At 42.5% G+C, this 27077-nt stretch overlaps 3 protein-coding genes across 9 annotated transcripts in view; all 3 read right to left on the bottom strand.

Annotated features, from left to right (window-relative positions):
• The window catches only part of LOC143162320 (titin-like), a 245966-nt gene that overhangs the window by 186250 nt on the left and 32639 nt on the right, over nt 1-27077 (bottom strand). For 5 of the 6 annotated variants that reach the window (XM_076342517.1, XM_076342519.1, XM_076342520.1 and 2 more), the window contains exons 37-48: nt 26538-26798; nt 26309-26450; nt 26054-26219; nt 25621-25852; nt 24840-25124; nt 24613-24738; nt 22276-22464; nt 17909-17965; nt 2909-3187; nt 1254-1817; nt 524-805; nt 147-425 (exon numbers count right to left, since the gene is read on the bottom strand). In XM_076342517.1, coding sequence (XP_076198632.1) covers nt 147-425; nt 524-805; nt 1254-1817; nt 2909-3187; nt 17909-17965; nt 22276-22464; nt 24613-24738; nt 24840-25124; nt 25621-25852; nt 26054-26219; nt 26309-26450; nt 26538-26798 — 2862 coding nt within the window. Of the gene's footprint in view, nt 1-146; nt 426-523; nt 806-1253; nt 1818-2908; nt 3188-3887; nt 6432-17908; nt 17966-22275; nt 22465-24612; nt 24739-24839; nt 25125-25620; nt 25853-26053; nt 26220-26308; nt 26451-26537; nt 26799-27077 lie in introns of all 6 variants that reach the window. The other variant, XM_076342523.1, reaches the window with a different exon arrangement.
• On the bottom strand, nt 8054-16863 carry LOC143162594 (uncharacterized). Its single transcript, XM_076343277.1, has 2 exons — nt 15649-16863; nt 8054-15519 (listed from the first exon to the last, which is right to left on the bottom strand). The coding sequence occupies exons 1-2, from the start codon at nt 16861-16863 to the stop codon at nt 10687-10689; spliced, it is 6048 nt and encodes a 2015-aa protein (XP_076199392.1). The 3' UTR covers nt 8054-10686.
• Nucleotides 18202-21680, bottom strand: LOC143162321 (myosin light chain kinase, smooth muscle-like). Of its 2 annotated transcripts, none has more exons than XR_012995674.1 (2): nt 20010-20034; nt 18202-18903 (listed from the first exon to the last, which is right to left on the bottom strand). XR_012995674.1 is itself a non-coding variant. In XM_076342524.1 (2 exons), exons 1-2 carry the CDS (start codon nt 21413-21415, stop codon nt 18323-18325), a joined length of 789 nt encoding a protein of 262 aa, XP_076198639.1. In that variant the 5' UTR covers nt 21416-21680; the 3' UTR covers nt 18202-18322. The 2 variants fall into 2 exon arrangements, 1 of the variants encoding a protein (XP_076198639.1); XM_076342524.1 differs by lacking the exon at nt 20010-20034 and adding an exon at nt 21208-21680.

Here is a 27077-nt window from a genome sequence, read left to right as displayed (position 1 = left end):
TATACACAGAATTTTAAGAGAAGAAGAAGACAACACTCTCCCTCCCCACCCTCGCTAGCCACCCACAAATCCAAAGAAAAGATATTTTAAGAAATGAGAGGTTCTTGCCAATCCCTTCAGGAAGTGGAGTTTTCTCTCTCACTAACCTTTCAAGATGTATGTTGCACTGCATATGCACTTCCCGACTTCGTTAGCTATCACACATTCGTATTCACCGACATCCGCACTATTAAATGAGGACACCTCCAGAGAAATAACAGCTTTCTGAGAGGTCAACCTGTATTTTTTACTACTGCGAATCTGTTTCTTGTCTTTGTACCAGCTAATCTCAAACGGTCCAGTGCCAGCAACCTCACACTGAAGAACGGTATTTGTTCCCTTTACTACCTCTGCTGGTTCAAGTGTTCGGATGAAAGATGGAGGCTCTATAAAAGCAGCAAGAAATAATTAGTCACCCATGCAAAAAAAAAAGGAAGCGAAGATTTTTCTCCAGAATGGACTGGCAGCAGCAAGAAGAACAGACCTTTGACGACTACTTCGGTGGTGCAGCTGTCACTTCCAACCTCGTTTACAGCTTCACATGAGTAGCTCCCACTGTCATCAACTTTCATCTCCAAAATATCTAACACAGCCACAGAATTGACAAAGGACATCCTGTGTGTGTTGCTTTGATGGATTTCCTTATTGTTCTTGAACCAAGTAACCTGGATTTCAGGAGACCCTTTGATTTTGCATTGAAGGCGTGCAGAGTCACCTGGGGTCAGTAAATAAGACGGATCGACCTTCTTCACAAAGGATGGTGGTTCTAAAAATGGGAAGAAAAGAAAAGGGAAGAAAGGGGACAAAGGGGAAGAAAGGGGAAGAAAGTGGAAAAGGAAAAGAGGAAAAGGAAAGAAGGGTGAAATACAAAGCTTTGAAAGATTGGTTCCTAGCGCAAGAACAAAACATGACTTCAGAAAAGATCAGCATAATCTTTGCTGAGCTGCAGTTCTTGTGGTTTCTCTTGTCCTCTCCGTCCACCTCTCCCCTGCATGCAGGAGCAATTCTTGGATCTGGCTGGTGAAAAAAATATTGAAGCAACACACAGAGCACTGGAAGGCAGCAGGGGAAAGGAGCAAGAGGTGAATGGACCTGATGGCAGATCTGAGAAGAGTTCACAGCGTGATTTTAGCCCAAAGAAGTCTTTTGCCTGCAAAAGAAGAAATGGGGAACCAAAGAAGAGCAAAGGTAAAGGGGGCATAGGACTATCTTACCTCTGACTGTGACACTGGCAGAAGAGGAGCTGCTTCCTGCCTCGTTTGAGGCGATGCACACATAATGGCCTGAATCCTTGAGCTTAGCCAGAGGAATCTCAAGTGAGGCTATTTTGTCTTCAAAGTAAATCTTATAATCTTTGCCTGGAGGGATTTTGTTTCCATCCTTTGTCCACCCTACTGTTACTTTCCTGTCTTCATCTACCTGACATTCAAGACGTATTTTTTTATTGACTGCTGACTGCACTGACTGCAAAACTTTAATAAAGTGGGGCTTGTCTATAATGACCATTTCAGCCTGGCAAATGTCAGCCCCAAACTTGTTGGAAGCTTTGCAAGTGTAAATCCCTCTGTCACTGGTGGTGAGAAGGGAAATTTCTAACACATGTTTATTTTCCACTTTGGAGATCTTGTGGTGGTCCGAAGGTGAAATGGTCATGCCATCTTTCTGCCAGGCGACGTCGATGACTGGAGTGCCCGAAACAGTACACAGGAACTTGGCACTTTTGCCCACAAAAGTAGTGATAGATTCAGGTCTGGTAAGAAATGTTGGTGGAAATGCTTCTGCAAAACAAAGGGGTTCAATGTTATCCAGAGGTGAGGACCAGAGCTTATGTTTTTTCTCCACATTTGCCACTGACAGAGAGCAAGAGGGGTCAGTTTGTCACTGAACACCCTTAAGCAAAAGAAGCCAGCAGTGAAGGAGATAAGAGGTGTTAAAAATGATGAATTTTTGGCTTTTGGTTTTGTACTTGAGTCTGTATATTGCTCCAGAGCTTGAAGACATTTTGAATCTCCGGAGCAATGTGCAAACTAAAGGAAAATAAACCAAAAGCCAAAACTTCCTCCCCGAAGACTGACATGTTTGCGCACCATTCCCTCAAGATGGACAAGTTTGCATGCATTTCACAGTTTGTGCATCTTTCTTCAGTCTCTAGCATCTGGCGTTTAGCAAAGACCACATAAAGACTCCTCCCACAAAGAAAAAAGGATAAAAAAATCACCATATACTAAAAGTAAAAAAAATGGTGTTTGTTTGTTTGTTTTTAAGAAAAAAAAAAGATAATTGTATAGCTCTCAATAGACAAAAAAGTTTGCACATTGGAACAGCTTTAAATGCTCTTTTGTTTGTTTAAGAAGATCTATTTCCCCAATCACACAGAGTTCCCCTCTGGCCATGGCACACAGATGTTCAGGTACTCATAGCTTCATAGCCTGCCTCACAAGTATAGCTGCAGGATGAACATAGGGTGGTAGGAAAATCACACAGTGATTATTACACCAAAGAAATCAGATTTAAAAGTGTATGTTTTCTTGTTGTCTGGAAGTTAAATGAACCTTCTTCAAGAATGTATTCACAAACCAATGCCATTCTGTTGACTACCTAGTTCCTCCCGCTCTCTTTTTCCCCATTCTTTTTTCCCTTCTGAAACTTTTTACACTGATTCCCTTTTCTAGGTACAGAAAGCACCTAAAAGCAGCATTCACAAAAATTATTCCTTCTCTATGCTTGTGCCTGCCAAAATTAGGTATGGATTATGTATAACAATGGCAATCAAGAGCCCTACCATAAGCATTTGTAAGTATAGCAGTGAAAGCATTACAATATACCAAGATATTTTATGGAGAAGTGGTGCTTGGAAGTCTGTACTTACCAGTTACTGTTAAAAGGGCTGTAGAGCTTACACTGCCATGCTGGTTGGAAGCCTTACAGCTATACTCTCCATAGTCAACAACCTGAGGCCTTGGGATCTCCAGTGTCGAGAGGTAGTTGGAGGTGCGAATGGAGTATTTGTCCCCATCATATATCTCTCTGCCAGCTTTGTACCACTGGAACCTGACATTGGGAGCAGTCTCTACCTCACAGGTAAACTTGGCCACGTGATTTACAGCCACCTCCAGAGATTCAAGCCTTCTCCTCAGGATCGGTGCAACTGAAATCAGAAGCAGAGAGTAAGTCAAAGCCTTGCCTGCTGACGTTCTGGAAAGTAACAATGAAGGGACTGACTGAAAAAAAAAAAAAAAAGTGATTTACTTGCAATCCACATAAAGTGACTGTAAAAGAAAAGAATATCTGTAAGAAATGAAAGCAGTTCCAGGCTCAGTGGACAGACAGCGTTACGGTGCATAATGACATCAGGAAACACAGTGGTGATACTGGAAAAACAATGTGCAATAGCAATGCACAATAACAATGTGATACAAACATATACCACACTATTCTGGAGCTGTGAGAAATTATGGTGTGAATGAAAAATTGTGCTAAAACTGTGCAATGACTCTAAAGAGTGAAAGAGGGTGCAGCAGTGAGAAAAGTGGGAAGAGCAGGTCCACCTCATAGGCAACAATGGGAAGAAGTGGTCGGGACTGAGATACAGCATGTCCTGACTGTGCTTGTGTGATGGGAACGGGAAGCAATGAAGTTTGTGATCAAAGACTGGGGTGAGGGAAGTGAGAGACTTTGCAATGTGGTAAAAGGAGGCCATAAATCCAAAGAGAAAGGGGGCCCTCTGATTAGTGACATGATGGTATTAATATTGTATCATCTGTATCCAAAGATACAGACACATAGTACGGCAGTTTCATTAGTAGAGCAGTGTATTAGAAGGCAGTATTTTATCTCCATAATCCAACCTCTTTTAAGAACTGTGAGTTTTGCTGCTGTTGCTCTTTTTCCACCTTGATTCAGCGCCTCACAGGTGTACTCTCCTTGGTGAATCTCCCCACGCACTTCGCTTATTACTAGTGTGTACGTGTCCTGATCTCGCAAACACTTGAATTTGTTGCCTGAAGACACCAGTTTACCCTCAAAGTACCAGTTCACCTCTCTGACATTTGTTATGACAGACACCAGACTGACACTCTCCCCTTCCTCCACAACAGTGTCGACCAGTTTGCTGTGTATGATGGGATAACTCTCTTTGCCCAGCTCATCCTCTAGCTTCCTAGCTCTAGTTTCCAGACCCTCTCTGCCCTCTTCCTCACGTATTTCTTCCCTTTTCTCCTTCCTTTTCAGTATTTCTGTGGGTGTCTCAATGGGAACACCTGTGGAGGCTACATCAGCAGTGGCTGCAGCTGTGCCCACATCCTTGATTTGACCATGCTCAGTCATAGCATTGATTACTTGTGCAGACAAAGGCTGCTCCAGGGGTATTTCTGTCTCCGTAGTCCTCTCAGCCTGCTGGGGCTTGAGCTCAGAGGTATCATCACAGGATTTTCCTGAGAGAAGTGGACTGGGATGGACTGGCAATGCTTTGGATTTTTCATCTGTCAAGAGATGTTTTTCTTCACAAATAAGAGAATAGAAAGCCTCCTTCAAGACCGTTTTCTGGTCAGCTGCCTGAATGCTGATTTCTCCCAAGGTGACTGGGATTTCTATGGGACAGAGTCCTCCTGTCGTCACAACATAGGTGCATAGGGTGTGTTTATGTTCCTTGGTGATGTTTATTGTCTGTACTTCAATGTTTTCTTTATCAGCCAACCATTCTGAAAACAAGAGGTTTTGCTCACTTACCACTGCAGCTTTCAGTGCATTTCTAATTTGAGACTTTATGTCTAAGCTGCAGCTCTTGGGAACCTGAGCAGTGAGCTGGCTCTCTTTGTTGAGTACTTGGCTTGGCTGGAGCTGGTGAGTGTACATTGTTTCATGGGGTTGTCTCCCTGCCCTTGGACACTGCCTAAGTGGGCTGGCAAGATCAATGACATGTTCCTCCTCCAGGGGCTGATTTTCTTCTAGCAGCAAGGGAAATCTCACAGCCTGTCCCTCATGGATTCTTGCAGCAAAATCTTCCTCTGCTGCTTCCAGGGAAGAAATGTTCTCCAGGGGGACAGCTTGGCCCCCAGTAAAGGCCAATTCAAAGGGAAATCTGGGTTCAGCCTTCAGCTCACTTTGCATTGCCTGGAAGCCCTCAAGGACCTGGATGTGGTCAGCATCTATGGCATGGCTCTCAGTGGTGCCTGACACCTGTAGAAGGGCTTGGGAAGCCTCTGTCTTCAGAGCAGCCATTTGCTCTGCTGCCTTGGAGATGACTTGCTCTTTGGGCAAGAGTATCTGTGCAGCTACAGTCCCAAGGCAGCCCGGCAGCTGTATCTCCATTGCTGCTACAGGCACAACACCCTGGGGGCCAGCAGGGAGGGTTTGCAGTGGGTCTGCCAGAAGCCTGCTGCTCTTCTGTGTTGTGGCCACCTGGGTGAGCATCTCTTCAACACTCTGTGCAGCCAGGCAGGCCGGTGGCAGGCTAGGCAAGATGTCCTCCCTGGGCAGCACATGCTCTACCTGGCTCATCTGGAGCTGAAGAATGGCCAGGGGCTCCCTAACGGCCTCAAGGCTGAGTGCTTCTTCCATGGCAGGAAGCTCGCCAGCCTCCTCGTAGGACAGGGGGCTTTGGTCCTCTGCCACCGCAGAGTGCTGCAAGGCCGGGCTCTGCCTGCACACAGCATGCTCCTCAGGCAGCACAAGGAGCTCAGCAGAGCATGTGGCTTTGCCCAGGGTGCTCACTGCCCTGCACGTGTAGAGCCCAGTGTCCTCCTCCATGCACTCCCGCACTGTCAGGGAGCCCGAGCCGTCAGGGTGGTGAGCAACAGAGTGACGCGCATCGGAGAAGAGCTGCTCACACCCCTTGAACCACTGCACATCGGGGCTTGGCTCCCCAGCCACGGTGTACTCAAAGGTTGCGGTGAAGCCTGGTGCACACTGCACACTGTCTGGCTCCCTGGCAAAGCAAGGGACCCCTGGTATCTGCTGCCGCACGTGGAGGTGGGCGCTACATGTGGTCTCACCGTGTACATTGCTGGCCACACACGTGTATTCACCCTCATCCTGCACACCCACATATGGGAGGATGAGGCTGTGGTCATTTCCAGCAAAAACTAACTTACAGTCCATGGATGGGGTTAGCTTCATACTGTTGAAAAACCACTGGATTTTGGGTGTGGGGCTGCCAGTAACAGTAACAGAGAGCCTAGCTACATCTCCCTGCCAGACTTCAACATTTGAGACCTGTTTGAGGAAAACAGGGGCTTTGCCCCCCTCCTCCGTTTTCATCTTTGCTTTGCTGGAATAAACTGGTTTTTCAGGGTCAAATGCAAGTGTTTTCTCTCTATCAGGCAACTGAAGGCCGCTGCTGTAGCCTTCACTTCTTTCTTCCTCAGAAGACACAATAAGAGAGCTAGCGATGTCTGTATAGAAAAAAATTGTTTAGTTTTACTAGAATGTTTAAGAGAACACTTGTAGATAGCAATAAATAGTGTTAGTGCAACTATTTTTGTATATCTGGAGGCTTTCTCAATACTGTACAGCAGTTAACAATGAACATGAGGTGCTCTTGCTGTCAAATACACACCTGCCAAAAACAGCAAGACATGCTGTGCTGTCAGGTTACATATGAACTTCCCATCTGGATTAGCATGGGTGTCTCTTTAAACCTGACATCACAGTATGGGTTAGGCATACCCCCAGGGTGTACAGTGCAAGTAACAGTCAAGCAACATTGGTGCATTTCACAAATATAATTAAAGTGGTATATGCCATACATATTTGTATGTAGACTCATACAAACAAGTACAGCAGAGCAGTGCTAAGACCCTGGTTTAACTCAAAACACCAAGAAAAAGCAGAATGCCAGAATTAGGATTGGAAAAATAACACAAACTTTTCAGCACACAACCTTTCTTTTGCTGCAGTTAGTTCACCTCTTTCAACTCTGTCTTTTGTCTAACACACTAAGATATTACCTCTCCCTTACCAGCTTTTGTCATTAGACCCTTATGCTTACAACACCATTATTACTAAAATCACGAGTTTGCACCCTTGATTTAATGTCATTGATTTAAATCTCTGCTTTTAAACTCCTCCCTTTCACAATGTTGCATATTAAACCTCCCACAATACCAGAAAAAAAGAGGACAGAGCACTTCAAGGTTTTTCTTTTTCTTGCCTTTGTGAATTTAGACATTTATGTATTGGACCACTTTGTTCTAATGGTGGTTTAAAAATGAGAGCAAGCAGATGTCAAGAACATGTCATTCTCTGCAGACGCTTTACACTAGAAACATCAGTGAAATCTGAGACTTCCAGGAACAGAACAAGCCATCCATGAAAAGCACGGCGCAAAGAAAACTTTTGGAAATCAAATCCTGTTGTCCTCACTGAGTCAAGTTTGCTCAGTTAAGGCCCACAGTATTTGATGCTCGAAAGATATGAGAGTTGTTACAAAAGAACAAAAGAAGTGTGAGTGGATAAATGTCTCCAGGCACTCTAATGGAGAACCTTGATAAGTCTTTCAATTACAGTGTCTTAAATTCCAAAGCTTATTGTGAGATAATAATTTTTGCTGCACTCCAATAACAACTATGAAGAAGAACAGAATATGCCATACCCAATTCTTTCTCATTGGTTTTAGCAATTATTAATCTTGCCACAAATACTGTAATATACATGACGTAGCACAATGCATACAGTGATTAACTGCAGAGAAGAGATGCTTAGGTAAAACAAAAATTACATCAGTCCTTCAGTATTACCTACCAGCCTTGTTAAAACAGTAGGGCCGTTTCCCCAGAAATACAATGTGCTAGTGAATTTGAGAATAGGTGGCAGAATTGGGCCCATAATAAAGTATAAAAATTACAGAATGGAACCTATGCTAACACACATGAGAATGCTCTATATACAGGAGTGTAGCAAAAATTAATGCACTTTTGTGTGTGTTCCTGGATATTTATGACAGAAAAACTATTCAGAAACTTTTTCATATTTTAACTATGTCTGTGAAATGAATAAAGTACAAGAAGCGACGGACTTAAATCATTTGCATATTTATTTCACAAATTAACCATACATGTTAACATTCGATACACATTGATGACAAAAATGATTCATCTTTTTTTTTAGGATGTTTGATTTGTAGAAATGAAGATGACATTAAACCTGACAATGAAAATGTTAATTTTGTAATTCCTATGAAAGCACAAAATTTTGAAGAGAGATGGTCAATCATGGCTCTAACCTATACCAGTTGCCTCAGAGTAAGTTTATTCAAAACTAGAATTACTCCAGATTTATACCATTGTAGCTTAGGTGAGACCTTGTCTCTCCATAAGCACATGATAGTGCTCCTGTCTAATGTATGAAACTTAAAACAAGACTTTGAAACTTACACAAACCACAAACACTACTACACAGGTAGAGATAAAGATGCTTGGCCATATATTTCAGATGTGAACAGGAACTTGGACCTGTTTGGCTTATGGCTTCAAAAACAAGTTATGGGCCTGTTTCTACTAAAAAATTCATTTACGTGCAAATTAAACACATCATAATTGCTTAGGACTTAACCAAAGGGCCTCTGACCTCTTTGGCTTTGGACCTAAAAGTCCCCTCATGTCACAGCTGACATATAACATCAGAGAATTCATGCCAACTTCCCTAGGGACCTCTGCTGTCTAATAAATCAGCTAGTGCTACACATCTACACCAGGAATGGATTAAGGACACATCATGAAGCAATTCTTTCCCAGCACAACGTTGGGTCAGATGCTCATGCTTCTCTTTCCTACCACCATTACCTATGAGAAATCACAATTATCTCTGCCTTTTAGCAATGTACAAATCTTAAATATTTATCATGGGGTCATGACTGGGAAGAAACTGAAGTGACACATTGCTATTAGCCTAACCATTCCAGTCATTTTCCCCATGTACTGGGGGTCATTAGAACTTGCCACTCCTGACTTTAAGTTTGTATCAGGCAACACAATTGAGCACAGTGAATGTTTTGGTCAAAAATTACTATCCCAGGTGAGTGATGGGATAGTCTTAAAGGTTATTGAGTTTTTGAGGCATGCTGACCTCAGTGTGAGGACACATCAAACTCAGAAATAAGAACATGCATGAACATAACTGAATGTACTATAGGAATAGTTCTTTTATGCTTAAAATCACCATTGCTCCTTAAAGCAGTTTGCAAGGCAACTGACAGCAATTTGTAAATAACTGGAAGAACCTCATGAACAGGTGATCACAGTAAAAATAATTTTTGCTTAGGGTTGTTGAACTCAAGGTTTCACTTTGGCATATAGATAACTGGAAAGCTGGCACATGCTTTAGAGAGTTATTTAGCTTCTGATAAACATTAATTAATGATTTGCATACTTTTAACATACTTTCTTAATCAATTTATCATTGTTTATGTAAGATAGATTTAGAGTTGATTTAATTATGTCAGCTACTGCTGATTCCTCCTCCTAAATATTAGCATTATTTTAAATACAAAAATATATACTCACATAGAGAACATTAATGTAAAAATCTCTTCTGCTGAGAAAATGCCACAGATAACAATTGAATGTATTCTACTTATTTCTGGTCATCTTGACACATAGCACACTTAACTGTTACTAATAAAAAAAAAGAAAAAAGGAATACGTAGAGATTTAATTCTAATGTGAAACAAGAACTCTGCATAAAAATCTCTTACTTTGTTACTACTATGGGTTTTTTATGAATGACACTGGAATACAGGGACAAGCAAAATTATTTTAATGAATTTACAGTTACATCTTTGATTTATTATGCTCCCTCTCCTTTCCCTTTAACTTCTAAAGATACAGTACAAAATATGTTTTCATGTTTATTACTTGGTAATAGAGAAAAAAAATCCTGTCCAGTCTCTACTAATGCAAAACTTTCATTTTCTTCCCAGTGTGCTGCTTTTCTTTGCAACAGCATAATTCCATTGACTTAAAAAAAAAGTCATTTAATTCCATGAGTCAGTAGAATGAGGCCCACGGATGTAAGAATTTTGCAGTGATAGAAACTGTAAACACAGGATTTGAATCAGTGAGACTCACATGTTCTGACACAACGTTGTGAGAAGGGGGAATATCAATTTAAGGAGTTCTTTCACAGAACTATATCCAAACTAAACAACAAGCGTAAGTTAGTATTCCATACCTTTAGGTTACAAGAAAAAAAGTGTTTTTTACATTTTCAGGTGATTTCTAGCCTACATAAAACAATAATGATTGCACCGTGTGCAATAATACAATTTAGTACAAACAATAATGATTACACTGTCTGTAGACACACAGGAATATGTACACTATATGAAAAAATTAGTCCTACATAAATAAGCGTCAATTAAAATATCTTTACAAGAATGAGTAAGGAGCTTGGAAGGAGCCTGAAATATACCTCAGTGCAGAAAGTGTGCAGAAGACCTGTGCACAAGACCTATGCACAGATTAAATTTCACTTAAATTCCCCAACGAAGGCAAGTTTAAGTGAGACAGAAATATGCCCATATAGAATGGTTTTCATCCCTAAGGAGATGAAAAACAATGCCCCTAAAATGAGTGCTGCATTTTTACCTGCAGTGACCAGCATAAAAACATTTAGTGTTTCAAAAGAGACTCTGAAATAAATTATAGAAATTTAGTATAATGTTAACACGGCACAAGACTCAGCAGTTCCTGCCCTGTTAGTAGCTATACATTTGTACTGCCCACTGTCACTTTGCATCAAGTTTTCAATAGTAAGGCTATAACCCCCCCTCTGCTCTTCCTGCACACAGTACCTGTCCCCTTCCAACAACACCCCATCCTTGTACCAGCAGACACTTGGGTGGGGGGAACCAGTCACGAGACACTGGAAGCATGCTGAGGCACCTACAAATGTACTGTAGTCAGAAATGAGCCTCAGAAATTTGGGAGGGGTGTCTGTGACCTGGAACTCAAAGCTGCAGCTCTCCGAGTCCTCTGCCCTAAACTCAACCCGTTCCTCTTGGGACGGCTCTGCAAACACATCAAAACTAATGTTGACACACTTCTCCCCTTCCACTTCCTGCTCTTGTTGATTCACTGCAAGCAGTCGGATCGCTTTCTCTGAGTTGTCTATGTGCGGCTCGAACTCAAACTCCAGCTCTAGTTCTGACTGGTCACCCGGGCTCACAGTCTTACCCAAAAGCAAGTCACATTTCTGGTGCCTGTGTGGTTCACTGCCCATGGCTGTCTCACTGCTCACCTTAGCACTTGCTCCCTGCTGAGCCATGACTACGAGGGAGCCTTTGCACACTGCTTCTCCCAGCTTATTCATTGCCCGACAGTGATACCAGCCACCATCAGAAGGATCTACATTTTGGACCTTCAGACTGTGAAGTCCCTCCTTCTGACTCACAACGTACTTCCCTGTGGCAGGTGTCACACAGATGTTGCCTCTGAACCACTGCACTACTGGGACAGGAGTACCTGTTACCACACACTCAAACACTGCTTCCAAGCCTTCTGTCACCTTGACATCTGCAAAGGGCACGGCAAAGCGGGGAGGCATTTCAGTTACTTGGAAATCGATTTTTACATCCTCATTCTCTGTGGCCAAGCCTGCAGCTTGCTCCAACAAGGCAAGTGGAAGGACATCCAGGGAAACTACCATGCTCTTCTTATCTGGGCTAAACTCAGGACTGGTTATGATTTTGACCTGTTTCTCAAACTCCTTCACCTCATTTTCATCCAACTCCACTTCCAGGAGGATTTCCTGTGGAGAAGGTGATCTTGAAGATGTGTTTTGGTCCAGGTCAAAGTGTATAACATGCTGGTGGGTGACAGGGGGTGGCAGTGCTAGTGACCGCCCATCTTCAGACAAAACTTCCACCTGCGCCATACTTTTAGCTTCCCCGACAATGTTCACTGCGTGGCACAGATACTGTCCTCCATCAGCTTTCTGGACGTTAGTGATCTCCAGCACGCATTTGTCCCCATGCTTCTCTATCTGCACTCTCTCATCCAGCTCCAACAGAGATTTATTATGATACCACTTCACCCCTGGCTTCGGCACACCCACCACCTCGGCCACAAAGCTCAGCGTGCTGCCCTCATACAGCCTCCTCCTGCTCAATGCCTTGAGGAATGCAGGTGGCATCTCCCTGCCTGATGGCTCCAGGGCTTCACAAGGGGTCCTAAACACCTCAGCCTGTGGCTGGTCTGGAGGCTGCTGCCTTCTCTCACAGAGAGGAAGCATGGCCAGGGCATCCATATACTCCCCAGTGGGTGTCCGGTAGCGCTCTGGTGGTGTGCTGTCCCCTGATGCAGAGCAGGGTCCCTCAAAGGGTGTGAAGTAGTGCTCCAAGGGTGTGTTGCATTTTGAACCCTCAGAGGGTGTGGAGTAGTGCTCAAGTGGTGTGCTGTACACTGAGCCTTCAGATGGTGTGGAGTAGCACTCAGGTGGTGTGCTGTACCCTGAGCCCTCGGGCGGTGTGGAGTAGTGCTCGGGCGGCGTACTGTACCCTGAGCCTTCAGACAGTGTGGAGTAGCGCTCAGGTGGTGTGCTGTATCCTGAGCCCTCAGATGGTGTGGAGTAGCACTCAGGCGTGCTGAGCGGTGTGTGGTAGGATGCTGATGAAGCAGTTTCAAAGATCTCCACTGAGGAGGGAGGTGTGTAGAAGCGGTCTGAATCAGGTGACTCCTCTCCGCTCCCGCTCTCCAGCTCTATAGACATTTCCGACTCAGGAGAGAAGGGCCGGGCGACTTCCTGCTGGTTGTTGTAATAGTTGTAAACCATGCTGAAGGTAACCTCCTCCACTTCCAGTGAAGTGATGGTCTCTCGCTGTTCCTTCTGAACTGTCCCTTTGAGATCTGGAGTTTTCTGCATCCCAGTTGACCTTAAATACTCGGCCAGGGACAAGTCAGGCTCCAGCTCTGAGGCTTGAACAGCACTGGGCTCTTGACCTGCAGGAACATCCTCCCACAGCCTTTCTCCATCCAGGCTATTCTCAGAGGCTTCTTCAGTGGGAGTCCTCTTCTTGCCCCAAGACTCCTTCTTTTGCTCCTTCTGTGCCACAGGATCATCCATTATGAAACCAAGTAAGAGTTGCCCAAAAGAGAAGCCTTTGGTTGTGTTTGGTTCCTGTTGGGTGTCCCTGAGCACCTCCTCAGGGGAATCTGTGCTTTCTGTCTCACAGGTGGAGCTGCTCATTCCTCTCTCAAAGACCTTTTCTATCCCAGAACCTTCTTCCTCCTCAGCCTGATGTCCAGCCTGGGGTTTCTTTTCACGTGCAGCTTTTTTCAAGTCGATGATGAAGCTGTCACTCTGGGAGTCTGTGGTCTCCAGACTTTCCCCACTCTCCCACACATGTGTTTCTGGCACTTCTCTTTGGAAATCTGCTGTGGACTCCACCAGAAAACTATGAATTTGTCCCTCAGGTGAATCCTCCCCACAGACACTCACTTCTGACTCATGAATTTCTTCAGCAGAAGATCCCTCTTCGGCAGATATCATGATGCTGCCAAGGTCCCCATTAGGGATTTGCAAATCAGCACTTCTGATTTCTCTTGGCTGTGCCTCTTCTTGGGCACTGACCTCCTCCTGCTGCATCCTGTAGCTCTGACGTAGCTCCTCACTCAGAGACACTTCTTCCACAAGCACATCAAGTTGGTGCACAGCGGGGATGAGCCCGGTCACTCCTACCTCCACACTCTCCAGAGCTGTGGAGGTTTGTGCCTGTTCTGTGTCCACAGTCTCTGCAGCTGGGAAAGGCTCCACAAACTTCTTCAGATCAAATGTGATATTGGTCTTATCAGTCTCAGATGGCAACAGCTGCTCTTTGAAATACACTTCTTTTAGGTGAACCTCAACTTCCTCAGTGAAATCCTGACCTGAGTTTTCTATGCCAGGAGGAGTGAAGATTAGATCCAAAGAAGAGTTGCCTGCATCAGACTCCGTTTCTTGCAGCATTTGTCCATCATTGTGCATTTCCCAGTGTATAGCATCCCCAGCATCAATCATTTCTTCTTTACAAAGATGATCATCAACCTCAATGTCCTGTTCAACATCAGCTGATCTCTCTTGCTCCTTGGCCTGTTCCTCCTGCTGCTCTTCTGTACAGAAGTCATAAAAGCCAAATTGCTCCTTTGTGGGTGTGCTTGCAATGTTGTCCTGCAGGTGGGGCACACTTGGCTCTTCTACAAGAGAGACATCAGGATATGTTGCCTCCCAGGCAGGGGCATCGCTCTCCTCCATGTAAACATCATTCCCCTCTTGCACCACAGGTGATATAGGAATGAAAAATTGTGAATCCTCACACTCCCTTGCCAGAGCAGACTGCTCAGAGGCATGTGTTTGCCCTTTCACTTCCATAAATGGTGACTTCAAGACATCCCAGGACAGAGTATCTTTATGTGGTACCACCGTGTCTCCTTCAGCCTCCAGCTCCTCTGAAAAGTGACCTGAGTCCTTGGCCACCAGTTCATGCTCTTCCCTGGACATGCTGGGGTGCAGCTCAGTGGCATCAATTCCAAAGCTATGTTCCTCGGAGACAGCTTTTCCCCTGTGCTGCCTCATCTCAGAAATACCATCTGTATCACTCACACTTTCTTCTGTATAACCCGCTTCTTGCCTTGCATAAACTTCCATGATATCCAGCACCATTGTTTCCTCCACCTCACTTTCCCTAAAGTGAGGAGTTTTCTCACACTCCTCTTCCAACTGCTCATCAGGAGACGGAGACAGCCTCAGGGACCAGGGTAGGTGGGCTTCCTCCTCCTTAGAGCATGTGATCTGTTCCTCTTCGTCCTTCCCAAGTGTGCTGAGGCCTTGGAGGTGCAGAAAATGGTCCATAGCAGGCAGTTCCTCAGTGCCTCCATCCTTGCTATACAACCTAGGTGCACTGGGCTGCACTGTCAGCTCAGAGGCAGTCTGCGCTGTTCCAGCCACATTCTTGGCCACACAACAATACAGCCCAGCATCTGCAACAGAGACCCCTTGGATGTGTAGGCAGTACCTGCCATTCTTGCCTTCCTCAAAACTCAGCCTCTCACTGGCAGAGAGGCTCTGGCCATTCAGGGACCAGGCCACAGCTGGTGGGGGCTGCCCAGACACAGCACACTCCAACACCACTGCCTCCCCTTCATGGCAATGAATGTGTGCTGGGGCTTCTGCCACAATTTGGGGTGGCTCATTTCCCATGTCAAATGAAAACTTGAACTTGTGCTTTATGGTGGGAGCAGCCTGGTCTGGAAAGGGCCGCATGGTCTCCCTCATCTCTGTGTCTTGCTCTGGCGTTGGCGTGGGGGCAGTGATTTTGATTTCCACAGGCAGTGACAGCAAGTCTGCGTCTGGAACTGCACTTGGCAGTCCCTGCTCTGCTGCGAAGGCCAGGCCGACTTCTTCTTCTACCTCCTCCTCCACCTTCTCCTCCTCCACCTTCTCCTTCTCCACCTTGTCTTCCTCCTCCTCCTCCTCCTCCTCCTCCTCCTCCTCCTCCTCCTCCTCCTCCTCCTCCTCCTTCTTTTCTTTCTCCCCCCCTTCTTCCTCCTTCACCTTCTCCTTCTCCTCCTCCTCTTTCTTCCCTTCCTCTTCCTCCTCCTTCTTCATGGCCTCATAGACTGGCATCCTCCGCCTCACATGGAGTGCAGCTGAGGTGCTGACTGTGCCCAGCGGGTTGAAGATCACGCAGGTAACAGTGCCACCATGCTGTGGGAGCAGGGATGGGAAGGTCAGTGTAGAGTGGCACTCTGTGGTATGAACAGCGGTGCCCCGGATGCGCCCCACGGGCTTGGTGTTGTTGTACCAAGTGACTGTGGGCTGTGGGCGTCCATGGAAGAGGCAGGAGAAGGTGCATCTGTGCCCCTCAACAGCCTCCTGGGGCTTGACCTCCTGGACAAAGAGGGGTGGGCAGGGGTCCAGGAGCCCACCTGGCATCTGCCATCTCTCCCCTGCAGCCTTGGGCCTGTGGTACCCCGTCACTACCTGCACCGCGAGGGGCGCCGAGCCATCTGTCGTGGCAGCCACCTCAGGTGGGCTGGGCTTCCCAGGAGGGTCCCCCTGGGGCATGGACATGAGGGATTCTTGCTTCTTTTTCAGAGCTGCCCTCTTTGCCTCCCGCAGCCGCCGCAGCTTCCAACGGATCTCCTCATCCAGCAGCTCCTCAGCATCCACCACTGTGCCACTGTGCTCCCTACCACATGCCAGCCCGGGACGGTGAGGCCCCACCAGTGGCAGCCTCTGGAAACGGATGGTTCGTACCATGCCCCGCGCTGGGGACTGGTCCCCGAGCAACTGCTCAGCCTCCTGTCCCTTGTCAAAGGGCGAGCCAGTACAACGGAGCACCACCCGCAGCCTGTCCTCCCGCCGCTGCTGCAGCAGGCACTCCCAGCTCTCCCGCATCCACTCTGCTTTCCCTGCGAAACCCAAGCCCTGCTGCTCCCCACTGCGTGCCACTAGCAGCGAGGCAGTGGACTCAGCTGAGCCCTCACTGTTAATGGCAAATACCCTGTAGCTGCCAGCATCGTGCTCCCGCACATCCCACACCTCCAGGCTGGCGTGGTGCATGTGCTCCTCACTCTCAGTGCGGATCACCTTGCGGCAGTCCTGGTGGACCGGCCGGTTATTGTGAAACCAGGCCATGTGGGGCGCCGGGCATGCCACCAGCTTGCACTGGAAGAGTGCAGGGTCCCCCTCCAAGACAGACCTACACTTGAGGCCCTGTGTAAAGGTGGGTTTACGGTTCTGGGTGCAAGCCAGCACCGCCGCTGTCTCAGGTCCCTCGCGGTTTGCCTTGCTGTGCTGCTCTGCAAGAGAAGGAGATTGGGTTACAACATGCCACACTCTGCCTGCCATCTGACTGAAAAAAAATGAAATAGCAATATATTGAAATAAAAAATGGGCATGCAACAGTTTTCATCACACACCCAGGAAAAAAAAGTAATTCACTCACCATATTTGTTCGAATAAACGCAATGCCTTGCTCTGTTTTAAAGATTGACACGAAAATCGTTCGTTGTCTGTTCTTTCTTCAGACTGTGGAAATTTCTTCTTGAACAAGCAAAAATTAATTTCAAAATAACACGTTCTTCTGCGTGTATGTTTTTGCTGCCTGGAAAAGCTGTATGTCTTTGGGTGGCAAAGAAGAAAATCTTACCTGACTTGCAGACAGTAGAATAAACGCCCTTTCTGACCCTTCTGTTTGTAGATTAGATGTTCAAACAATTGAGAAAAAATATTTTGAAAGATATTAAAAAAAAGTAAGTAATTAGCTAACATGAAATGAGAAGGCGTTTATTCGAACTAATACAGCCACTAACTTCACAGTGTTATGCACAGGGAAAAAAGCAAGCAACATGAACCACGTATGCTATCTGCAAGCCAGGGTAAGAAATGTATAAAGATGAATTAATGTATGTAAAAGAAGTGCAAGGAGTCAATGTGTAGCTTTCACATATCCTAAACAACAAATGCTTTCTAGTATACTTCATCCATCCATCCAATAGTGTCCATTGAACTGATTAATGTTAGGTTGCTAACTTGTTTAAAAACAATATGATTAAGATTTGTATAACTTCCTTCTGAAGTAAACTATTCCATGCATTCAAAAGGAAATTGAACAAATAAAAGCTCTGTGAACAGCTGCAAAGCATGAAGGAAAAGTTAAGAATATGGCTGCAAAATTATAAATTTGAAGTTTTAAACATATTTTAAAACTTAAATAACCTTATAATGCAGGTAACCCTTTGCATATCAAAACAAACATGCAACATGTTCCAATATGCTTTAAAGTGTGTCTTTCTTTCCCCATCAGACACTACATGTAAGCAGATAAAAGCTTTTCACAATGTTACTAATTACTGGTACTAATTATTCAGTGTAACATCATTGATGACTGTACCTTTCACTTCCATTTCAATCTCTTCCTCTAGCTTCTCATGAATAATTTTTTCAGGAGCTAGAATAAAAAGACAAAGATTTTTGAGCTATAGTTGCTAAATATGCCAATCAACACTTTATGTAGTTAAAACATCCAATCTCTCTTGCAAATATACAGAAATTCACACATATATACACATAAATGCATGCCAAACAACTCAAACACTTGATAAATAGAACAGAGCAACCAAATGCTTTCAAACTTGTTTGCAATGTACACTTTTCTATAAGATTTGCTTTCTTTTTTGCAGGGTGGGGGAAAGTTTCTAAGGTAACATGCCTTTATCATGCCTTAAATCCCTGAAGAAAACATTCAACAATCCACAGACTAATGAGATGCTTCTCATTCTTTATCATCTCCCAGAGAATGAATGTACTAGAATGCAATGATTCTATGCATGAGGAATTGATACTTGGAAGGAACATGCAGTTGCCAACCTGTCACTCTCAGATGGGTGCTGCACTCGGCTTGTCCTGCAGGATTAACTATTCTGCACTTGTATATACCCTTGTGGTTCTGACCAACTTTCAACAATCTTAAACTGCACAGTGGCCCATCATGTTTTAAGGAACACAGTGCAGACTCCTCAACTATTAGCTGATTGCACAGCCAGACCACGCAAGGTGTAGGCACACCCTTCATTATACAAAAGAGTAACACATCATCTCCTTCTTTTACAGTGGTTTCTGAGGGCAGAGTTTCAAGAAACTCTGGTGCTTCAGCATCAGTTTCTGTAATGTCTTCACATGGCACAACATCAGGATAGTAGACTTTGTTTCTTTGCTTCTCGGTTTCATGTGGTCTTTGGGATGTAGATATAAACAAGCTTGATGTTTTCTTGCAAGATTCTTGCTTAACTTCAGGTGCTTTAAACTGACAATCTTTGGCTGCTTTAAAGCTTTTAGTATCTGATTCAAGGGTAATTTTTGTTATTGCTTTGGCTTGTGCTTCTTTTGCTAGGTAAGAATAAAGTTAGGAAAATGATTAGGTCAGATGTTTTGCAGGAATAAAAAATATCCTTATACTTAGGGGGAAAAAACCCAATAATTAAATGTATTGAAAGAATGTCCAGCATATTAGTGCTACAACAATGCTATTAAACATGAGTGATTACACATTTAAGAGCTCTATTCCTGCTGGGCTAATTCTAGGTACCAGTTAAGCCTATGGGACTTTCATGGGATGAAGAGTTGGTCTGTAATGCCTAATACAAGCACATCTTTACTTTTAATTGAGAGCCTCAATTTAGAAAGTAGCAGCAGAAGATTATGTAAAGCGCTTTGCGCAGCTCAAGAGTGAAGAAAGAGACTTCAATATGTAAGAGCCAAATCAATAGGGTCAATGGCTTCCTCATTATCCATCTTAGTTTTCTGCTCTTGATTCCTTTGAGCTCAGCCGAAATACTATCACTTGTCCCGTGTGGTGATAATACATTTTTGGGTCTTTACTAGTGGTAACACTACTAACATTTTAATACGCTGATGTCAGGAAGAAGTGGAAGGAGTCTTAGCAAAAATAAATACTTATACCTCAGGGAGAGTGAAGGGTGGAAGAAAATTCATTAGTGCAGTAATACAATACTTGCACCCATTAACCCTTTCAAGTACATTGACCTATATTGCCAACCTTGGAATTGGAACCTTGGATTTATTGGAAACAAGTTAGACCCATAGAGTTTGAAATGACCAGGTATCTAGTTCAACACTGCTTACCTGACATTCTTATCTTCCTTAAACTCCAGCTTCAGGAATTCTCAAAACATAAAAATTCCTACCAGCCTGTTTTGCTTTACATCTCACTGCATATCATGAAGGATATGAGGAATAAAAAGCCTCAGACATCTGTGACTTACTGGGAAGAGGCATGAAGTTACAATACCAACTTCCCAGTACAGCACCTATCACTTATGAATAGAGCTGTAAATGTGGAGGAAAAACCCCAAAGCATTATTACTAGAGCTTTCTCAATTAAATACTGATAATAAAGGAAATATGAGTGAGCTGTAGGCAGTGATAATGAAGTTGCAAAAGGTAAGTCATAATGTTAAAAGTCAGATAACCACCTTTGACTGTTAGTATTGCAGCAGTTGTTGTCCCTCCGTAGTCATTATATACAGTACAACTGTACAGTCCTTGATCTGTCAGCTGGGCATTTAGGATTGTGAGCAGTAGGACACTTCCATTTTGTGATACCTTCAATTTTTCAGACAATTCTATCCTTTCACCTTCGTGGGCCCAAAGAAACTCAGAGAAGAATTCATTTTCTAAGCCACATATGAACTGAGCAGTGTCACCACATTTCACAGTTAGGTCTCTGAGCTGCAAGAGAATCTTTGGAGGGACATCTTTCATTTTCCGAGCAGTGGCCATAGAGATCCTGATGCTCTGAGATGTTTGGGAAAGGATTGTTGTGTGCATGGCTTCCATTTCTTCAACTGATGTAGCCTTCATGGTCAAACTTTCCGATACGCTTTCAAAAACCTGTACACCCAATTCCTGTGATGGTTGTTGCACTGATTTAAATTCTTTTTGATAGGTTTTAATGTTCTTCTTTGGGAGAGGAGCAACATGAAGTTCTGATATAGCCTGTGACTGGATAGACTCTTTTACATCTTTCCCAGAACTTTGCCTATCTAGGGCTTGCACTGTGTAATCAAGTAACAAAAATAACAGTATTAGTATCTAAAGAACTTTACTGGGCCATGCTCTGAACAAAATCGAACAGCATGGAGGATGAAAATGAATGATCTTCATTTGAAAACTCAACATGCCAGGTGCACTACGCTCTTGACACAAAAATTATCCATTCACATATATGAATAACAAGTGATGTCTAGCTAGACATGCAGTTGATACACAGTTGATGTTTGTCTCTTCTTTCGCTGAAGTTGTCCATTTTAGTATTGGAAACTTATTATGGAACTTTTTAGGGAGGTATTTTCTTCTTTTTATTTCCTACAGGATAGCGCAAAATACCTCAGTCAATGCTATAAAGATCACTTAATTACTTGTTTTAAAAATCTGAATGTCTTCAGTAAAATGATTCTATTCTTTGACCTATATCAAGATATGAATTTGCAAATTTTCAAATGTTACAGCTTAAAGAGAAGAAATGAGAGTGTCTGGGTTACAGAGGGTAGGTACTACTAACATTAGCTGGTAAAGAAAAGGTGTGAAACAAGGAAAGAATAACATTAGTAACAGCGTAAAAGTGTGGTATACAACAAACTGAATCCCTTTGAAGTAAAAATGGGGCTTTACCTTCTGCAGTCACTGTAAGTGTAGCTGTACAAGTTGTTTCTCCAGCACTATTTCTTGCCTTGCAAGAGTATTGGCCAGCATGCTCTAAGAAAGCATCTACTATTATCAGTATGGCTGTGCCTGTAGACTCATCAAAGTGGAAAACTAAGTCTTTTGTTGGCAACATGAGTTGTTGATTATGAAACCACTGGATTTTTGGTTTGGGCATGCCAGAGACTCTAGCTTGAAATCTGACTGATTCCCCGCTGCATACCCTGCAGCTTGAAATAGGCTGGATAAAGGTGGGCCTTTGGCCAATAGACTCCTCCTTAAGTGAAACAGATGAAGAAACATGCCAATGGGACTCTGATGTAACTTCTTCAACCTTTTTAAATCCTGAAAAGAAGCATGCCAACTTTTAATTTCTTACCCTACACTACAATAAATTTTCTCTCTCATTCAAGATTTTTTTTCTAACTTGCAACTTAACAGCATGAATTATCCTAATTCATCATTTATAAAATCTGTTGCAAAAAGAAAACAAAATATTTATGGTTAAATAATATCAAGGACAATATAGAACTTAAATAGCAAATTCTCCAGACAAGATTTCTGCTCTAAAACTTTGGTCAATGTTTCATCTATTCATATGAATGTAAACTGTTTATTTTCAGCTGCCCAAGTACCTAGTACACACCTCTAACATGTTTTCCAACACTTTCAAAGTAATTTATTTTATACAAAACCCCTTACTAGATTCTCCTCACAGTCAAACCAAAGAATGTGTAGGCAAAGCACTTCCATTAGAAAGAAGGTTTCTACCATGTTTGGTGCATGACAGATTCTAATACTGGGGAGAATGAAAAGGTGAGGTGCATGGAACACTGAAAAATTGTGAAATAAGTTTTCCTGTGCACGACCTGTATTTTGGAGACATAGATGTATGCTGTGGACGTTGTAAATGGTAGCAATTAATTGAGTTAAAAGACAACATGACAGACAATGACTCACGTATAATCATCAGTTTATAATAAGATTAGTATTGGAACATGACCTAAACAAGACATCTTCTTTAATTGCACACTGTACCTTCTAACTTCAAGGTAGCAGTGCTTGTCACTTGGCCTACAGAATTACTAGCCACAAAGGTATAGGTTCCTTCATCCTCTGGATAAGCTTCAGCAATCTCCAGCTGGTAAGTGTCTTCAAACTGAGTCATTCTAAAAAACCGTGACGGCTTGATCTCTCTCTCTTTGCTGTACCAAGAGACTTTCAGATCTGCTCAAGCAACAGAAAGAAGAAAAAATGTGTAAGTTATGATATTAGACTAGTAAGTAAACACTATTTTTATATTTATATCTGTCAGAAATCTTAATCTCAAGTATCTTTTTTAAGTTTAAATGTACCTTGTATTACTTTGGTAATGTATGATCAGTGGAAAGTGGCCTACTTGTTGCTTTAAGTTTTGATTTTCTGCATTGAAAATATTTGTATGGGAAAATGATTCTGGCGCTGCTATATTCCTGAGTAAAAATAATTTTTCCTTTCCCCTCTTAATGTATAAATTTGAAAATATTTTGCTACTACTAAAATCAGAGAAAGTCTCATATTTAAAAAGGGATTCTGCTACAATTGCCTGATTAAACAGGCTATAAAATCACTAGGTTGAGCTGAAGAGGTTAAAGAAATTAAAATGGAATATCCTTTTGCTTGCCTCTTTTTGTTGCAAATATTATGTTTTACACCTCATATTTCTCAAGAAAGATGCTGTCTTTGTACCTTTGCAAAATTCCTATATAAAATGTTGTGTTACTTGTCTTGTATAGATTCTTGTAGACTTGGGAAAGAAGAGGATTGAAGCAGACTTTAACCTTGCCTCTCCACCTGGCACTGTATTACATCATGAATCAAATGTTTTCACACAAATAGTGTACTATTACTGTCATCAGAAGAAAGAGAGTTTTCAATAGCCAGCTGCATAGTGTGTACCATTAGACAACTGTATTTGCAATCATGTATTACCTAACCTACTATAAAAGGTTTTCACAACACAAGTAAGAAGTATGCAAATCCATTTGGATACAGTATTCAATAAAGGAAATTTTCAATAGGAAAAATTTCTTCACCAGAAGGGTTGTCAAGCATTGGAACAGGCTGCCCAGGGAAGTGGTTGAGTCACCATCCCTGGAGGTATTTAAAAGACGTGTAGACGTGGCACTTAGGGACATGGTTTAGTGGTGGACTTGGCAGTGTTAGGTTTATGGCTGGACTCGATGATCTTAAAGGTCTTTTGCAACCTAAACCATTCTATGATTCTATGAAAGGGGACCTAATGAAAGGATCCTTATTCTCTGTGCTGTAAATGCACCTTCCACATTCACATAAATACAGTTCTTGTAAAAAAAGTTACACTAGCATGCTTTGCACAGAGGGCAGGCAAGTCTTTCCAACATATATTTTCTGAATTTTAGCACCACTTCTAAAGCAGAATCAGATTTGTTGTAAAGATTTTTTAAAAAAATTTGGAGTTTGATTTCAAGTGATGGAAATGCAAATTATATATATTTGTATATATATGTATATTACCAGTTTTATGTGGACTTTTACACAGCTATCACTCAGGATTGTTTTTAAATTTGGAGTTTTATTTATCTTTAAATATTTGTAAGTTCTTTGGGATTGGAACTGGATCTTATTCTGTAGTTTGCCATGTAAATATTTTATTACTAGTCATACACAAGGCCATTCAATGAAGTGAAAAAAGGTAGTTTTATTTGGTTTTGTGTTAACTTGGAAAGAATTATTTTAATTGTAGAATGATATTCTATGTAACTAAAACTAATAAACTTATTTAAGGAAAATCTACACTTAAAAAGACAACAAGCCAACACCTTTTTATGCTAGGAAAAAGAACGCAATTGCAGTTTACTGTTTGCAGAGTGATACGAGATACTTTGGGATATTAGGATAAAGGTTGAGACAGAGTTTCAATCTGTTTGTTTAGTTAATTGACATGACACTGTGTGTCATCAGAAACTTCGTCATGTTCATTTAACGTGATAATGCTTTTCCACCATGATACTCAGTGTTTTGAAACTCTGCATTTTACTCACTGACAGTTTTCCAACATCAGTTAGCATTTGAAATGCTGAGAAGTTTCCAAAGACAAATTTTTGAAACAGACCTTCTTTTTAGAAATGCTTAATGTTTATGACGGTTTATAACTTCCATGCTTGATGCCATCTTTGACGTATTACTTGCTTAACTGATAATTGTCAGTGAGTAACACTTTGCTGTGTGCGTATATCCAATAACTGTACTTCTAGAGAAAGACTGATCCCACCATATACACCACTGCATTTTTTCTGAGTTCAAGATGAAAAATTCTGAGAGATGAAAAGATGTACAGGATTTCATTAAACCCACCTGTCCCTGTAGCTCTGCACTGAAAACGAGCAGACTGTCCCTCGGACGTAACAGCATCACGTAGTGGTATTATGACAGCAGGTGGATACACCGGCACTTCTAGCTCAGGAGAAACAACTTCTGGGACTAAAGGATAAGAAAAAGAAATAATTTTTAAAGATTAAGAAGATCACACACATGTTGACAATCTCATTTCACAGACATTGTTATGAGCACAGGAAACTCACTTTCCACTGAAAGCGAAGCTGAAGTTGTAGCAACTCCGTAGTCATTTTTTGCTTCACAGGTGTACACTGCTGCATCTTCAGGGAAAGTTTCAATCAGCAATAGAGTATATTCTTGCGCATCATGAAGAAATTTGCACTTGAAACCTGGAGAAAGCTGTTGATCATCCTTGTACCAGGAAATTTTGGGCTGGGGTTTGCCTGATATCGTAGCACAGAAGCGGGCAGGTTTGCCAGACTCCACAGTGTTTGGCTCTAGCTCCTGAATAATCTGAGGTGGCTCTGGAGCTGCAAATTGGGGGGGGGGGGGGGGGGGGGGCGGGAGGGGAGAAAGAAGGAGAGGGAGGGAGAGAGAAATCTCATTACTGATATTTATCAAGGCTTCAAAAAGATTAGCAATTAATTTATTTCTTTTTTTTTAATCTTATTATTCCCAATCTTGCATGCCCATAAAAATCTGCCCTTTTCCTTGATACAGGGGAAATGATCTAGCAGCAAGTGCCTTAACATAATTAGCTGTGTTGACGTAAGTGTTTCCTGGCAAAATGTGTCCAAGAATTGTTAGGTTGATCCCTCTGGCAAGGCATATTTGTCCATATGAACAAATTAGTTTTATTTGGACTTGAGAATTTCCTGGTCTAAATAAATACAGTGGGGAAAAGAACTGCTATAACATTTTCATCAGATAGCCAGCTATTTCAGTAGAGCAAGAAACATCCTTGTACAAATCAGAAAAACACAGGGTAATAAATACAGTCAAAGCATTGTTTGCGGGGACACATACCATTCACATAGAGAACAACAGAACTCCTATTGCGTCCTGCAACAAAAGTATATTCTCCAGCATCAGAGTAAGTGGTTTCAAAGATGCTCATTCGATGAATTCTCCTTTCCACCACATAACTGTATCTTTCCTCATATTGGAAGTTGATCTCAATACCGTCCTTGTACCACTGTGGTTCAATGTCATCTTCATTGACTTCAAATTCAATTTCGGCTCTTTGTCTCTGAATGACCTTTGAAAAAATAGAATAAATATTAGAAATAGCATTTGTTTTGACAGATGGTCCCACATTCCAGTTTCCTAGAAGGAGGCCTTGACCTTATTACAGATTTTTGTGTTAGGACTCTTGCTAGTTAGATATTGTTGCTCTTCCTTTGCATTATTCTTTGAGTGACAAACTTATGAAATATTTATTCTTCTGCATAGGCCATACCTGAATATCTTTACGGACGCTTCTGATACGAATGTCACGACCTTCTACTGTCAAATTGGCACTGGATGTGTTTCCACCTGCTACTACAGTATACTGACCAGCATCAGACATTCTTGTGGAAGGAATGATAAGACGATGGACATATTTCTCTCTCTGAATTTTCATCCTAAGGACATCAGAAAAGAAAATGAGCAAGTTATTTCCTGGGGGAAAATACATAACAAAAGTCAATATGGTGTAGAAGCAACCATTTACCTGTCACCAATCTGGAGTTCTTGTCCATCCTTCATCCACTGGACCTGAATGTCAGGTTCTGAAATTTCACATTCAAAAATAGCCCTCTTCTTCTCCACAACCTTGATGTCTTTAATATGCTTCCTAAACTCAATGTGACGAGCTAGGGCAGAAAAAAAGCAGAATGAGTGCCATGATGCTATTTAAGCCACTAGAAGTCACTAAGTATACAAATCAAGAGGGCAAATACCTTCCACATATAAAGTGGCTGATGAAGCTGCTTTTCCAGCAACAAAAGCGTATTCTGCAGCATCACCAAAATGCACATTCCTTATGGAGAGGGAGTGTGTGAGCTTCTTTGTTCGTATCTGGCATTTATCAGTTGATTTTATTTCTACCCCATTCTTTAGCCATTTATATGAGATACCTTCATAGTTAACAGTGACTTCAAATGTTATTGTATCTTTCTCTTCAGCATTGATGTCTTTCAGCATGGAGGTAATTAGGATGGCTAAAAGAAAAGAAATGGACATGGTTTGGGTTTTTTGTTCTGTTTTGCTTTATTTTAAACACATATTAACCGGATCAGAGATGTTTAAAATTCTTTAAGACAGATTCTGATTTTTGGTAATATTAAAAGGAAGGCTCTGTGTCTAGAATCAATACTACAATTAAATTTCCCAAAAATTCTGAATGACATCATAGGAATCCAAATTCTGTTTCCTATGGTGACTTGGCATTTAGGCATGTTGGCCTAAAGAGAAGAATCCAGGATCTGACTTTCAAGTTC

Source organism: Aptenodytes patagonicus, chromosome 6 (assembly GCF_965638725.1).
Source record: "Aptenodytes patagonicus chromosome 6, bAptPat1.pri.cur, whole genome shotgun sequence".
Lineage (NCBI taxonomy): Eukaryota > Metazoa > Chordata > Aves > Sphenisciformes > Spheniscidae > Aptenodytes > Aptenodytes patagonicus.
Note: the sequence above shows the minus strand (reverse complement) of the source record. Positions and strands in the feature narration are given on the sequence as shown.

Bases quoted from the DNA above. Each gene is read 5' to 3' on its own strand.
- LOC143162594 (XM_076343277.1), bottom strand. From the start codon at position 16,863: ATGGCAGGCAGAGTGTGGCATGTTGTAACCCAATCTCCTTCTCTTGCA. The intron at 15,520-15,648 runs GTGAGGCGGAGG...AAGGAGGAGGAG, and splicing joins GCACCTCAGCTGCACTCCAT to GAGGAGGAGGAGGAGGAGGA.
- LOC143162321 (XM_076342524.1), bottom strand. From the start codon at position 21,415: ATGCCCAAACCAAAAATCCAGTGGTTTCATAATCAACAACTCATGTTG. The intron at 18,904-21,207 runs GTAAAGCCCCAT...ATTCTTACCTAG, and splicing joins ACTTACAGTGACTGCAGAAG to CAAAAGAAGCACAAGCCAAA.